Raw genomic sequence first — 15,221 nt, 5'->3', positions numbered from 1 at the left:
GCAATCTTGTCCCCTTTTGCAAGGTCTTCATTTCCCCCACCTCCCTTGCTATCAGAAGTGGCCATGTCAACTGATTCTAGCCAAAGAATGGCACAAAAAGTCTGCTGAGCTTAACAGTTTTAGCCGTTATAAGGAAACAGGGAGGGTGGTTTTCCTTGCTTTATTTCCCATCTTTGGGGACTTAACAGTCATTGTGGAACCATAAGGCTGTAGACTATCACCAGAGTGCTTACAGGGACACAGTAGAAGTCCACTGGCACCGCTGGACTTCAGCAACCAGCCACTTAGGCTTGCATTTCCTATAGCATCTGGCAGGCCCTGCCCACCCCACATCTTCTGCCTGGAAATCTATCCTAGGCTTTGCTCAAGATGGTGGACAGGAGCTAGAACTCCCAGGACAGAGGAAATCAAAGCCTCAACTTGAGTCCCAGGCTATCTATAGACTTCTGGCCTCACAAACCTTTGCATTCTTTCCACAGTCATCTCATACATGTCCATGGTTTCCATTACTTCCTAGATACCAATAACCTAAACTTCCATCAATGGCCCTAGTCCTAAATTTGACCCATGTATTAAAAATATTCCCCTATCTTCTCCATGGTTTAAAATCTACCCTATCATATTCCCAACTGGCCTGCCTCATGGTCCCAGCTAGACATGTCTTAGTCATACTGGGTTTCTCTGTCTTATCTCCCCCAAATCCTGGTTTTATTGGGCCTTTCAAGTGTCTTTCAAAGAAACAGCCTCTCCATAGCTAACAGTCTATCCTCTATCTGGTTTCATATTCTGGGGTAAATCTAATTCCTCTCTGCTCAATCCTTAGCCCATCCTCTATACAGCCTGCTCTACCTGCTATTATGTTCCACCATGGTATGTGCAACCCCTCAGATGCTTTTTCATAGTCCTGACACATCCCTGGCCCACTCGCAGTGCTCTTCTAGACAATAGGCACCCAGTGTGAATTCTCCAAGGTCCCAGTACTCACCCTGGGTTGAGCGCACCCCCACAGGGATTTGCAATCAGGTTTTTCACTTTAGACTTTTTAATATTTCATACAGCGGTTACGGTGCATTCAGGAACCCACCCCTCCCAACTCCCCTAGGAGGGCCCCTGCCCCTGCCCTCCCACCCCATCTGAGGGCCCCAGGGTTTAGAGTGGAGGAAGGGAAGGTAACCACCCATCTGGGAATTGACCCCAGAGACTGTCCCTGCCCTGTCTCACTTTTCCCAGAGGTTATGGGGTAATGCCTGGGCACAACCTCCCATGCGCCCCTCTGTCCCTGCTTGTGCGCATATATACACTATGGCTCCATTGCTGAGTTGGTCAGTTCCTGGCAGGGCCCCTACTCAACAGCACCGTGCGGGATGGGGGCAGGAGGGCTGGGGTAGGGAGACCCTGAGAAGGAAGCCCCAGCTATGGGACTGCAGGAGGGAAAGAGTGGGGGCCCCCCACCTCATCCATCTCCCAGAGAGTCTCCAGTAGTCCCCAAGTCCCCCTGTGGCTGGGGATGGCAGGTGGGGGTTGGAAGGCGAGTTGTCAAGGCATGCTTTCCCTTAGCTGACCCCAGGGTCTGGTGATGATCAGGGTTCTGAATAGGGGCTATGTCCCTGCCATGAAAAGGCTGGGAGCAGGGCTTCATTGCACAAAATACTGTGGGAGGGCCACACACAGTGAGTGGGGCCCAGCAGTCTGTATACAGAGATATTGCATTTAAAAAATGAAAACCTCATTTAAAATAATTAAAAAAACAACAATGAATGAAACAAACAAACAAGGCCCACACAACATGAGGCAGGAAAGCAGGAAGGGGAGCCTCAGACCCAAGGCATCACCATGTCTTGTCTGAGTCGAGATCCCCAGCCTGGGCTAGCTCCAGACCCCTGGATGGCCATGGGGTAGTGGTCCTGGGGGAGGGTATGATGGGGAGAGGTCTAGGCCTGGCTTCAGTGTGGGAGGCTGGCACGGCCACGCTGTCCACCAGCAACTACCAAGACAGAGAGAGAAAGAGACACAGACAGACAGACAGACAGACCAGGCGAAGGAGCGATGAGAGCTTTGTTAGCACCCAGCAGACAGGCCAATGGGTGGGCCAACAGGCCAATGGTCGGATGTTCAGACAGGCAGCAGGGGACATGTGGGCATGGGAGCATGAGTCAGGCAGGTAGGCAGGCAGCAAGCAGGGAGGATGCAGTTGGGGGCTGCCCTGTGAGGGGTGTGGCATCCCTCCAGCTGCTGCCTGCTGGGGCCTCGGTCTGTGGCTTAGAATTCGGTGTCCACCACTCGATAAGCTGGCCTGCCTGCAGGGGAAAGCAGAGCGGATGGCTGTTGGTGAGCAAGCAGGTAAGTGGACGGGGGCCAGGGGGCAGGGAAGAGGGCAAGGGTCACACCTACACTTACCTGAGTCAGGCAAGGACGAAGATCGAATGCTGGCCTCCTTTTGTAGCTGGATCTCCTTTAGTGCAAATATGGAAGTAGCTGTGGGTGGAGGAGAGACAGAAGTGGGGCATGACCCATGAGGCAATCCAGGACCACCTCCCGTGTGACCCCATCAGGGCAATTAGAAAAATTTCTAATTTTCTTTGAGTCTTGACTTTCATTGGCCAAATAATCCCACACACAAACCAGCTTCTAGGGAAAATGGAATGTAGACTATTACATGACACTGAGAAATTAGTAATTTTGTCAAGTGTGACAGTGGTATTGCAATTACCACCTGTTAAGTCTAGATAATGGATGATGTTTGGGTTGTTACTGAGGTTAATCCGATGTGTGTGTGTTTTTTTTAGTGTGACCATTGTATTATTGTTGTGCTTAAGAAAATATTTTAGAGGTACATGCTAAAATTGTATAGATGAATGATGGATCTGAGACTTGATGTAAAATAATCAGAGTGAATATAGATAAAACCACTCTGGCCATGAGTTGATCATTTGTTGGAGTACTGGGGACTTATTATTTGGTTCAATATATAATAGACCGTATTACTTGGTTTAATATATAAATATATGGGATTTTAAGGTAAAGTGATGGATGTTCTGTCAGGTTTTATGTTTGAAAATTTACATGAAATGTAAAAGAAACTGAAAGCTAAAAAACTTTTTTGTAAAAAACAACATATCACATATGTGAACAAGGGCATATGCCTCACCCCATCAGAGGTGGCACAGCTAGAACTCAACACAACTGCCCAGCTATCTGCAGAAATCCTGTTCCATAAAGGCCCCCATCAGCTAGTCCATTCCCCAGCCCCACTCACTGTCAGGAAGTTTGTGGATCCGATCCCCCAGACTGAGGAAGAATGGATGTTTCATGGCATCCTCTGCGGAGATCCGATTGCGACCTTCAAACTGAGTGTTTTGGGGTGGGGGAGTATTGACACTTTCAACAAGTAGGCTTCTCTTCCTCCCTGCCCCAGACCCTGCCCCTGTAGCTCTGTTTCCCCACACCTGGAATCCGCTAGCCCCCTAGGGTGGCCCAGGAAGGTGGTCTCACCTGCAGCAGCTTGGTGAGGAGGTCAGCCCCGTCGCTGTCAACTCTACCTCAAGGACAAGGGGACCTGTTTTAAACTGAGTCTGGGTACTCTGGCCCCTAACAGCCACCCACCCACCAGCCTCACCGGGGTGCATGGCTCAAAAGGGCCTCGGCTCGGTACTTGGGGTAGTTGTATGTCCTGAACTCTTCATTGGACAGGATGCCTGGCCATGTATCTTCATTTGGGGTTCCTGGTGGGGAAACGGAGTTATCCTAAGCATCTCACAGGGCCTCCCTGCATGTCCCCACAGTTCCTAGGGTTCATGCCTCCTTACCCAAGATGCGGAAGATGAAGTGCAGCTGCTCCTCCACTGTGGAGCCTGGGAAGAGGGGCCGGCCTGTGGCCATCTCATAGAAGATGCAGCCCACACCCCTGAGCAGGGAGAGCACAGTGAATAGGCAGGTAGTTGGCTGGTTGGCTGTTGTGACCAAGCCACTCCCCTTTACTGCGTGGCCCCTGCCACACTTCAGCCTGTCCTTACCACATGTCAATCTGAGTGGAGTAGTCCGTGGACCCGAGCAGGATGTCAGGGGGCCGGTACCACAGTGTTACCACCTCGTTGGAGTAGGTCTTCGTTGGAATTGACTTGGCCCGGGCCAGGCCTGATAGGTGGAGATAATGAGCAGCTGGAATTGAGGAGGTCATGGGCCGTCTGGGGGAGAATGTAGTTGGGACTGAGGGTTTCCCAAGTGAAGCTTAGAGAGGCTGAAGGGGAGGGACTGAGACGAGGTGGTCAGGGGGAAGGAGGGGCTGGGAGAGTAAGGTTGGGGGATCACTGGGATGAAGGGGGAGGCCAGGGGTACCGAAGTCAGCCAGCTTGAGCTCTCCTCGCTCATTGATGAGTAGGTTCTGTGGCTTGAGGTCTCGGTGTAGCACCTTCTGCCGGTGGCAGTAGGCCAGGCCACGGAGCAGCTGGAACAGGAACAGCTGGGGACCCAGGAACGGCAGGCAGAGGTCAAAGAGTAGCCAGCAGCCTGACCCCAAGCAGGCACTGCTCCCCCTCCCAAACACAAGCACTGAGCCCAGAGCCTTGTCTCACAAATAGAGGATAGGGTCCCAACGCCCTTCAAGGGCTCCCAGCAAAAAAGCCAAACGGAAAACGTCTGTTTCTGGGAGATTTGTGGGGTGGAGTGGCTGAGTGGGGGCCCCCTTGTGCCCCTGCTTCCTGCCCCACACCCACTTTCACGTTGTGCATGTTGATGATGTTCCCACAGTCATCCAGGTACTGCTTCAGGTCCTTGTCCTGAGGAGAGAAGAGCAGGTAAAGGAAAGAGGGTCACATCCTGTGGCTCCTGGCCATCTCCCCACCTCCCCCAGGACCCATGGCCACCCAACCTTACCAGGTACTCAAAGACAAGGGTGAGGGACTTCTCCGTGTGAATAATGTCATGTAGCGTGACGATGTTGGCGTGTTTGAGGTCCTTGAGCAGGGACACTGCAGGAAGCAGGGAGTTGGGACGGGGGACAAGTCAAGGCCCATACTCAGGACAGAGGCGAGGAGGAGGACTAGACAGGGTCAAGCCCAGGGTTTCCTCCTTTCCCTGTGTGGTTTGGGATGGTGGCTCACAGTCCACTCCAACCCAGCTCCAACCCACCTGCTATCAGGAAGAAGATGTGTTCCCAAGTTCCAGACATGCAGAGCCAGAACCTGGGATCGCAGCCTTAAGCTTACGTGACACTAGATCTTTACAACCAGTTTTTGGTTTTGGAAAGGGCCCTTGTTCCAACCCTCAGTATACAGACCTGCAGCTTCATGTAAAAATGAGTTTGTACACTCAATTTCTATACAATTCAGACTCATTCCATGTGATTTTTCTGACTAGAAACTATTGTGTCAAGTAAACTGGTGAGCACTTCAGGGATATTCCCAGAACCAAAGCAAACAATTTACCTGACTCTTCTCAACACAGAAGACTCCTGGTTACCCTGATTTATTATCTGGATATGTGGATGATGAGCATTTTTTCATGAAGCCCAGAGCACCACGAGAGAAGTCCCAGAACCCCCAGTCCTGTCCTCACTATGGGTGTGTATGTGCACATACACACCATGGGGAGAGCCTGGGAAGCCTGGAACAGATGGGGTGGGACCTGTACCTTCCCGGATGGCGGTGCAGGGTGCCCCCTCTTCGTGTTCCAGTCTGATCTCCTTGAGTGCCACAAGGTTGTCTGTGAGCTTGCTTTTGCCTTTGTAGACAGTGGCATAGGTACCCTGGGATGTGAGGAACAGTGACAGGAGAGAAGCTATGAGGCTACATGGAGTTCCCACTGATCCCCAGCCTTACCATGGGTCTCCTGGCTGTCTCTCACCTCTCCCAGCTTGTCCAGCTTGATGTAGGTCTCCAGTTTCCCAAAGCCGATCTCAGACTGTTGGGTAAAGGAGGGAGACTGAAGTAGGCTCAGCGGAAGGGACTGGGAGGAGGAAAAGAGGACAGGAATAGAAGATGCTCACCAAGCTGACACGGCGGAGACGGCGGCTGAGGGGCTTGTCAAAGATGGGGCTGTTGAGGGTCAGCTTCTCAAGGTAGCCCTCAGGCAGCCGGATGTCGGCTGGTAGTGATAGGCGCTTGTTGATGTCCTAGCAGGCAAGATGGGGGAGAAACAGGACCATCAACTACAAATCTCCATCTCTAACCCTTTTTTTCCAGCCCCACCACTGCCCGGACAGGGAGTTAAGCACCTCAGTGGAGATCTTGCGTGGGGGATGGTTGCGCATGCGCACCCTCACTGGTGACTGCACCTCATCGGAGGACGTGGCTGAAGCCTGGTCACTTTCCCCGTCAGACCCCATCTTCAAGTCCTCATGCACAATCTCTGGTAGTGGGGACAGGGGGAGGGCACACCAGGTGGGCTCAGGAGCCCCAGGACAAATCCCTCCACCCCCATAACACATTCCCTCATCACACATTTACGCACATGGACTCCAGAGCAGCCTGGAGTTCCTCAGGGAAGAGGGTGGGAAGACCCTGGGAGGTTCACACAGGTCAAGACAGGTTGAATTGGGCAGGGGGGGCAATAGTCACCTAGTGGAGCACCCCGTGTCAGCGGCGAGCTGAGACTGTGGCTTGCCCAGGGCCAGTGGGCAGGCAGCGGCAGAAGTAGCCGAATGCCCTGGGAAGGCAGGCCTGGGGCAGGCAGGTGCCAGGAGGCCTGAAGGGGCTGTCACAGAGCGCAGAAGGGCAGAGGGAGGCTTGGGGCAGCTGTGGCAGGCGGGGTACCCTTCCTCCCCCTGAGACCTGGGCACAAAGCCAAGGAAAGGGGCACAGATGGACAAGAGAGAGAGGGTGTTGAGCAAGGATGGCAGAGGTGGGGGAGAAAATGGAGAAAGGAAAGTGAAAATAATACAAGTCTAAGAAGAAATCAGTTGGCAGGCAGCACCCCTGGGGACCAGGCTAGGAGCGGGAATGGTCAGTGGACCCACCTGGTGCAGAGCTGAGTGGGCCCCGTACAGAGCGAGGTTCCCCAGGGGCAGCACGTGTGGGGGCCTCTCCAAGGTCACTGCCGCCGCCCCCGCCACTCTCATCCAGGCCTATCTGTTCAGGGGCACCATTGGTCTTATCTATACCTCGGCCCCCTCGGAGTGTCATTGACAGCTGCCGTTTGATCTTCTTCATCCGATCCATGGCGACCTGAGCAGGGCGTAGGGATGGGAATGGGTCCCACCCTAGCAGTCGCCTGACCCTCATGGGCCCCCAAAAACCCAGTGAGGTGCACTGACAGGAACCTGCAGCAGTGCCCACCCAACCACTGTGGAACCCTGGAATCACGCAGGATTCCTGGAAACCTGGCACGGATGGAGACCTCAGTCAGTGCCTGCCACCTACACCAACCAGACCCAGCAGACCCTGCTCCTAAGAGCCCACCTGGGTACTAAGGCTTGGGTGGCTGGCTGAGGGAAAGGGCACAACTGGTGAAGTGTTGGCCCCTTTGGGGGCAGCCTCACTGTGGGAGCAGAGGGCTCTACAAGCAGGCATTCTCAGGTGCAGCGGCACTGATGGACCCAGCCATTGGTGAGGTGGGGGACTCTCTCAGGACCCTGAGACCACTGACACGGCCCCAGGGATGTCCATACAATGGCATGTTCCGCTGGCATCAGCCCCACATCACCCCCAACTGCCAAGGCAAAACGCTCCCCATGGCCACAAGGTCCCTCCCGCCTCCCCCAGCAACCATCATCAAGGTGACTAGTGGACTACCCCACTGGGCTACCCAGATGAGGGGTACAGGGAGAGGGAGAGGTTTCCTGCCCAGACCCAACCACTGGGTGGGGTTGTGGGGGGATCTCAAAGTACACCAGCTGTCCTGAGAGTTGCTGGAAAGGTTCCATCAGGTTTGGACCACAGGGTCCCACCGAGATTTTTACAAGCCAGGTCACATTTCTTGTCTAGCTGAGAATGTACGTGTCCCTTATCACCCCAAATAAACATCTCAGTCCTTCATGTGGCCCACAAGGTCTTACCCCACTCACACTACTACCCTTCTGGCCTCACCTCACTGCTCATTGCTGTTCTGCAACTAGAAGTCCCTCCTCAGGGCCTTTGCAGTGGCTGTTTCCGGTACTTAGAATACTCTTCCACTAGATTTCAAAGTAGCTCACCCCCTCACCCCCTTTAGGCCACTGCTCAAATATCACTTTTTTTCATAGATAACCATGAATAACCCTATTTAAAATCTGAACCATCCTGAGCTCCCTCACCTTGTCAATTGTCCCCTCAGCACTTATCATCTCCTCAGAAATCACACCATCTACTTATTGGTTTCTTTATTCTTTACTGTCTCCTCACCACCATAACTAGATCAGCTCTGCCAGGATAGATGGATGTCTGTTTAGGTCACAGCTATATCCTGAGGACCTGGAACAGTGACTGATAACAGAGCAGGTGCTCAAAAAGTGCTCATGGCAGAAATTAATGAATCAAGAGCTAAGGACCTAGGACCAACATTTGTCAGGGTGAGTCCCTGCTACTCATTAACAACCCCAGACAAGGTGGCCCAGGGACACTGGCATTGGCAAGATGATGACCTAGATGGGGCTGCTGGCAGGAACGGGGCCACCAAAAGGCTTAGGCTGGCCTTCTTCTGCTTCCTCCTGGCTCTGGGCCAGCAAGGAGGGGGAAAGACCTGGCCCAGGGACCATCTGGACTCACAGCATGGCCTAAGATGGCCCTGGGCCCAAGGGAAGCTAGATAGGAGGCTGGGCTGGGGCTGGATTTGAGTAGAGAAGTGAATCATCTGTTACCATGAAATCAGGTGCTTACCCCAGTGGTCCCCACACCCCACTTCTGCCTGCCTGAATTCATCACCCCCAAAAGGGTAGAGGGGCCAGCCTAGCAGAAAAGACCCCAATAAAGAGGATGAAGTCCAACCTGGGATAACAAGAGCAAAAAGACCCAGGAGAGTGAACACTGGACCTGAGGCTGAGGAAGATGAAGCATGGCTAATCCCCAAAGACTCTTGTGTCTGTCCATATGGCATGGATACCCAGTTGTTTTGCCTGTTGTGGAAGGGAATAGGGGATCTGAGGGGGGTGGGGGGAGTGTATTGTAAGTAGGGCTGGATGGAGGAAGGAGCCAGAAGGAGCCATGGGTCCATGACCTCTAAGTGGAAATTCCAAGGGCTGGACATGTTCCAGGGCTTAGTTTTGGGGAGATTTTAGGAAGATGGGGGTACAAAACCTGTGTTTCATGCAATGCTCCCAGCAGGGGGACCCTGCACCAGGTCCTGTGAGCAGAGACACTTGAACATTAACATGCAGTAAAACTTTTAAATATCATCTCAGTTTTCTCAGATTTTTAGATTTTAGAATAGTGAATGAGGAAGCAAGAAACTGGATACACAACCACACTCAAAAAAGGGCACATGTTCTTTTTGACTCTCCAAGGGGATGTTTCCATCCTCAAAATATTTTCATACCCAAGGATACTCACCACCTCACATCACACCAGCCACTGAGGACACAACGATCACATTCTAGTAACTCCCATAGGAACATACCATCCTCATTCTGTTCAGGCACATCATCCCATAAGCACACACTGGACTCTCAGTGTCCTGCTTCCTTCAGTACACACTGGACCCTCAGGAAGGCTTCTCTGCATTTTAACTGCCAACAGCACCGCAATGTCCCTATTTATCTTTGACCCTATTAGCATACAAAGCATCAACAGAACACTGAACTCTGTTAGCACCCAGCCGGCTCCTCTAAGTTAACTCTTAGCACCACATGCTGCCTGTTAGCTTCTCCACAGCACTCACTGTTCCCCAGCAAGATTCTGATCCCTATTTACATGCACTTGGGACCCTCTACAGCTGTAGAGAGTAACCTACATTAGCACTCACTGGACCTTCGCACTGCCCTGAATCCCATTAACACAAAATGAATCTTGCAGATCCCTGAACCTGTTTTTGCCCATACTCAGACCCCTCCACAGCTGTGATCATTATTAACATGTCTTCTGGTCCTCCCACTACCCTGTCTCCCCACTTCCCATCAGCACAGGCTGGACCTTCACTTCACCCTGACCCCTATTACCATGCACCGGGCCTCACAGTGCCTCCCCATTAGCACACCCTGAACCTGTACTCAGCCCCATTCTCCAGGGACACACAAACACGCTGTTCTATAATGGCCTGACCCTCATTAGCACACACAGATCTTCATCCAGCCCGGAGTCCCAGTAGCGCACTTCAGCCCTCCATGGCTCTAATCCACTTTAGCACACCTAGACCATCACATATTCTTTTCTTTTATTTCTCTTTGCTTCAACTCTTCCTCAGCTATAACCCCTGTTGGTTGACAACTGGATCCCTTCACAGCCCTCATCTTCTTTATTGCACACAAGATCTTCTCCATATCTATCCTCCATTAGCATTCCCTGCTGCTGCTGCTAAGTCACTTCAGTCGTGTCCGACTCTGTGTGACCCCATAGACCAGGCTCCCCCGTCCCTGGGATTCTCCAGGCAAGAACACTAAAGTGGGTTGCCATTTCCTTCTCCAATGCATGAAAGTGAAAAGTGAAAGTGAAGTCACTCAGTCGTGTCCGACTCTTCGAGACCCCTTTGACTGCAGCCCACCAGGCTCCTCCATCCATGTGATTTTCCAGGCAAGAGTACTGGAGTGGGGTGCCATTGCCTGGAACCTCAACAAATCTCAGGCACTCAGGAACACACTATCTTTACAATATTCTGACACTCACTAGCATATTCCAGAGCTCATACTGCTCTGATTCTCCCCACACTGCCACACATTTACATACTTCTGTCACTAAACCCACATGAGCAGTCACTAGAACTTCATACATTACCCTGCCTCTTCTTTATAGGGCGTCCTGGTGGCTCAGACAGTAAAGAATCTGCCTTCTACGTGGGAGACCCAGGTTCGATTCCTGGGGTGGGAAGATCCCCTGAAAAAAGGTATGGCAGCCCACCCCAGTATTCTTGCCTTGAGAATCCCCACAGAGGAGCCTGGCAGGCTACAATCCAAGGGGTCGCAAAGAGTCGGCCTCGACTGAGTGTCTAACACACACATACACACAATTTCACATCCCCTGACCTCATAGATACAAACTCATCTCACACCATTTTGATCCTTAATACAATGAACCTCTTACAATGCTAAGATTCTTCCCTGACCACCAATCCCCACTCCCCACACACACATATCCACAATTCTGATACCTATTAGCACAGGGCTCAGGTCTTCCACCGGTTTGCCCTCATTAATATACTGGGCCTTATACTGCCCAGATCTTTATTACCATATGCACATACCCTTGAGAGCTACCACCCCACTGGCACCCTCTCAACACTGGACCCTGCCCTCTATGAGCACACTGTATCCTCAAACCCTGCAGTCCCTCATAGACAAATACACATGTTAACACCATCGTGACTCCCTTACCACACATAGGACCTCAGAGCTCCGATCCCACCAGCGAACCTTCCGGCACCTCTACCACCTATCCACCAGCAACACCCACAGGGCCTTTCTACAGCTATAACTCCATTTGCATATCTCAGCACTCCTCTGACGTCCTCTTCCTTGTTATTCATCCTCGGGTCCAGCACCGCCCCTCTGCTAGCACACACTGAGCCTCAAAACCTTACACAGCGGTTAAGACTTATTACCACATGCTCTGACCCCTTCACAGCTGAGGCCCCCGTTAGCAAACCTCTAGTCTTTCACCACTCTGCCACCCATTTACACACCCCCTGGTCCTTCGATCACCCTACTCCCCACTAGCACCCATAGTACTTCCCATCCCTAGCTCCCAGACCAGGCCCAGGGCGGGGCCAAGGTCAGTGAGGCCCTGAATGACCCCCCCACCCCGGTGCATTCTGGGAAACTCGCTGGGGGAGGGGGCACAGGCCAGCGGTGCAGCCCAGACCCCTGGGCACCGCCCGGGGTCTGGGTTGGTTCTGCAGGAAGAGCAGCCCCCACCCCATGCCTCGTGAACGCGCTCACCGGCGGGGGCGCGCGAGCAACCTCAGTGCCGCGGGGCCGGCGCGGTGGCGCCTGGGGCGGCGGCCCGGGCTGAGGCCGCGCGACCTCCTTCTCCTCCAGTTCGCCGCAGGCGCCCGTCCCAGTAGTCTTCGGCCATGGCTGCTGGGCCCGGGCCGCCGCCGGCTGAGGAGGAGGAGGCGGCGGCGGCGGCGGCGGCGGCTGAGGCGGAGGCGGCGTCCCGCTCAGCCGGCCATGAGCTTGGCCGCTGCGGGCGATGCCCCCGGGCTCGCTGGCGCCGGCTGGAATCCGAGAGCTCACGGCGGCTCGCGGTTCAGAGCCTACTGCTCACGGAGACGCGGCGAATCCCAGGGCCGAACAGCCAACCGCCAAACCGCTGCGCGCGCCGCGCTCCGCGCATGCGCACGCACGCGCTGGAAAGGGTGAAGTGGGAAGGAGGGGACTCACCTCGGACTGCAGGTACCAAAAGACCCGTCCGCAGCGGGAGGGGGCGCGGCCATTGCGCGCCCACTGGGGAATGTGGCGCTGGCCCTGGAACGGCGCCAGCGGGGAAATGTAGAGGTTATTTAGTACTGACTTCCGATCTTGCTAGAAGTTTGCTAACGCCGAAGTGGGCAGCAGCCAGTGACCAGCGTGCTGGTCACCACTCGCTCACCCTACTCGGTCTCACTTGGTACATCCCCATAATAGAAAACGGGACTTTTGCAAGGAGGAAAAAGACAGATGAGGCAGTCAGTCCTAGTCCCCCGAGGTGCCTCGGGAGGCAGGGATTTTAAAGGTTCGCGAGATGACTTTTCTCGGAGAGGCGGCCTGGAGAATCATTGGCCTTTTCCACCTTAGATAGGACAGTGTCTAGCCCCGCCCAGCAGCTCCCCCGCCTTCCTCCCGGACCGCGAGCTCTTTCCAACTGTGAACGTTTGCAGCCCCGCCCTTTGAGGTGTCGCCCTGGCAATCGGATTTGCTCCCTGGGGTGAGGCTGAGCAAGAATGAAGGGCGTGGCCTGCCTTGAGAGGCGTGATTTCACCGCCCTGACCACGCCTCCGCCAGGTTTTCATTGGTTTCGCCGTGGAGGGGGCGGGTCTCCTTTTTCTGAGCTCCCCTTACCATAGGTCGAATGTCTCGCAAGGTGATTGGTCAAAAGATCGCTCAATCGAATTTCATCCCGCCTCTAGCCACTCCCATCTCCTTCAACGAAGCTCACAGGGTGGAGCCTAGGCTCATGGGAAAGACGGACCTTTAAAGGGGCGAGTGCATTACTTGGCATGGCTGGGGCTTTGACTTGGAAGGGGACGTCTTTTTCCCTTCGCCCGAGGACTTGCACCCTAAATTGGGTTTTACTGCCACCTTTCACCGACTCGATGGACAGGAGTTTGAGCAAGCTCCAGGAGTTGGTGATGGACAGGGAAGCCTGACGTGCTGCAGTCCATGGGGTCGCAAATAGACATGACTGAGTGACTGAACTGAACTGCCACCTCTCAACTACCTCTTCTGAGCCTCCAGAGCCCCGCCCATGACTCCCTCCTGCGTTCTCCAAGTTTTCCATTTTATTTATTGGGGGCCTGTTGTGTGTCAAGCATTGCCAAGCCAACCTAATCCCTTACCCCTCTCTGCCTGGAAAACTCCTACACTATCACCAAGCCCAGTTCAAATGGAGGTAGACTCCATTGCACATCTTTACACAGTCTAAAGCCATATCCCCCACCTCTTCTGGGCTTCCCTTTATGATACCCTTGGCCATACCAGTTCATGCAAACAAGGATTTACCAGAGCATGTTGAGATTGGAAAAACTTGACAAAAGTCCACCTCAGGATAGATCTTCAGGTCCATTACTTCCCAGGCCTCATCTGTTACCCTTCTCACTCCACTCCAGCCATACTATTATCCTAGCTGTTCCTGAATAAAGCAGGCACAATCCAGTCTCAGGGACTTTGGACTTGCTGTTCCCTTTGCCTGGAATGCTCTTCCCTCAGATATTCACATGCCTCATTCTCTTGAAGTCCTTGTTTTAATGTCTCCTTCTTCATAAAGCCTTCTCTGACTCCCCTATTTAAAACTGCCTACCTGCACCCCATCATTCCAGACCTCACCTGGCTCTACAGACCTTTTGAATTGCACTGATCAACTTCTAACATGCAATTTACTTACTGTGTTTACTGTCTATTCTAGGTCTCACCAGTATGTGCATGCACACACACCTCCCACCCCAGGATAGGGATTTTTAAAAATCTGTTGCTGTCTCCAATGCCTGCAATACTGCCTGGCTCACAGTAAGCAGCTGACAAATGTTTGTTGTGACTGATGATAAATAGTATTAGGCAGCGACAAGAGACCACCTTATCCCTACCCTGTCCTTTGTGCCTGCTGGATGCAGAGGGCTCAGTGCAGTGACTAGAAACTGCCCACTGAGCCCTGGTCTCCCATCTTGCTGGTGTTATAATGGTAGACAAAAATGACAGAGAAGTAAAATGGCATGTGTGGGCAACAAAGATGCAACCAGAAATCATGGGTTCTTGATGAAAAAGCTGTTCTCATACCTTGTGTGAATTCGGTAGCAAGGGGATCCAGGAGCTGTGCTGAGGGGGATACAGTGAACAAGGCCTAAAGTACCCAAAGGTACCAGGATAGTAGAAGCAGAAAATCAAGTTCGTGTGCAAGCCTCAGATGCTGCAACAGTAAAAACAGTGGACAGAGGTAGAGTGTTTGGGGTACTCTAGAGCAGCAATAATGGACAAAGTAGTTGTAGTGGGAAAACCTCTCCACTTGACCTAGCCAGCCAGCATGACCAGTAAATGGATCCCAGAGGTAAAGCACTTCTATCCCTAATGTCCTGGTGGAGAATGAAGGGAAGTATGGAAGGATGAGGTCACCCAAGCAGCAAAGGCCAAGAAAAGTAACCAGAGAGAGGTAGGCAAGGGCATACATTGTGCTTGGGGCCTGGAGCTGGCCCAGGAGGCAAAAGTTGTGCAGACAGGCTGTGATGGGTGTCAGGTCAAGTTCAGGCCAGGCTGTGCAATTCCCAATACTCAGGTTTGAGTGAAGGAATTTCTAAATGGAAAAGGAAAAAGCTGGAAGTCTGGCTAGGTGAAAGACAGTGGTTATGAATGGCAACCTCTGGCACCATGTGGCCAGTCAGACTGGTGCTTTCAACTGTCTGGTGTGCTCAGCCAAGACCTAAGACAGAGTGTGGGAAGTTCTGCAGTCCTGGTAGGGTTTGTGGTGGGCCTCCTA

The 15,221-nt window shown here is 52.9% G+C and overlaps 1 protein-coding gene across 3 annotated transcripts; it reads right to left on the bottom strand.

The window, feature by feature from the left end:
* Positions 1-1,143: 1,143 nt before the first annotated feature.
* Positions 1,144-12,480, bottom strand: CDK16 (cyclin dependent kinase 16). 3 transcript variants are annotated; one of them, XM_068962251.1, is made up of 16 exons: positions 12,440-12,480; positions 6,953-7,160; positions 6,212-6,345; positions 5,984-6,109; positions 5,842-5,898; positions 5,629-5,743; positions 4,873-4,967; positions 4,713-4,775; positions 4,336-4,459; positions 4,014-4,134; positions 3,807-3,904; positions 3,617-3,722; positions 3,493-3,535; positions 3,257-3,347; positions 2,398-2,475; positions 1,144-2,297 (listed from the first exon to the last, which is right to left on the bottom strand). In XM_068962251.1, the coding sequence occupies exons 2-16, from the start codon at positions 7,152-7,154 to the stop codon at positions 2,260-2,262; spliced, it is 1,491 nt and encodes a 496-aa protein (XP_068818352.1). In that variant the 5' UTR covers positions 7,155-7,160; positions 12,440-12,480; the 3' UTR covers positions 1,144-2,259. The 3 variants fall into 3 exon arrangements, with proteins under 3 accessions (XP_068818352.1, XP_068818351.1, XP_068818353.1); XM_068962250.1 differs by lacking the exon at positions 12,440-12,480 and adding an exon at positions 11,996-12,074; XM_068962252.1 differs by lacking the exons at positions 6,953-7,160; positions 12,440-12,480 and adding an exon at positions 6,448-6,861.
* Positions 12,481-15,221: the final 2,741 nt, after the last annotated feature.

The sequence above is a fragment of the Capricornis sumatraensis genome, chromosome X (genome assembly GCF_032405125.1).
Source record: "Capricornis sumatraensis isolate serow.1 chromosome X, serow.2, whole genome shotgun sequence".
NCBI classification, from domain to species: Eukaryota; Metazoa; Chordata; class Mammalia; order Artiodactyla; family Bovidae; genus Capricornis; species Capricornis sumatraensis.
Note: the sequence above shows the minus strand (reverse complement) of the source record. Positions and strands in the feature narration are given on the sequence as shown.

Bases quoted from the DNA above. Each gene is read 5' to 3' on its own strand.
- CDK16 (XM_068962251.1), bottom strand. From the start codon at position 7,154: ATGGATCGGATGAAGAAGATCAAACGGCAGCTGTCAATGACACTCCGA. The intron at 5,899-5,983 runs GTGAGCATCTTC...TTTACCCAACAG, and splicing joins GTCTCCGCCGTGTCAGCTTG to TCTGAGATCGGCTTTGGGAA. The intron at 4,776-4,872 runs GTAAGGTTGGGT...TTCTCTCCTCAG, and splicing joins CCCTTGTCTTTGAGTACCTG to GACAAGGACCTGAAGCAGTA.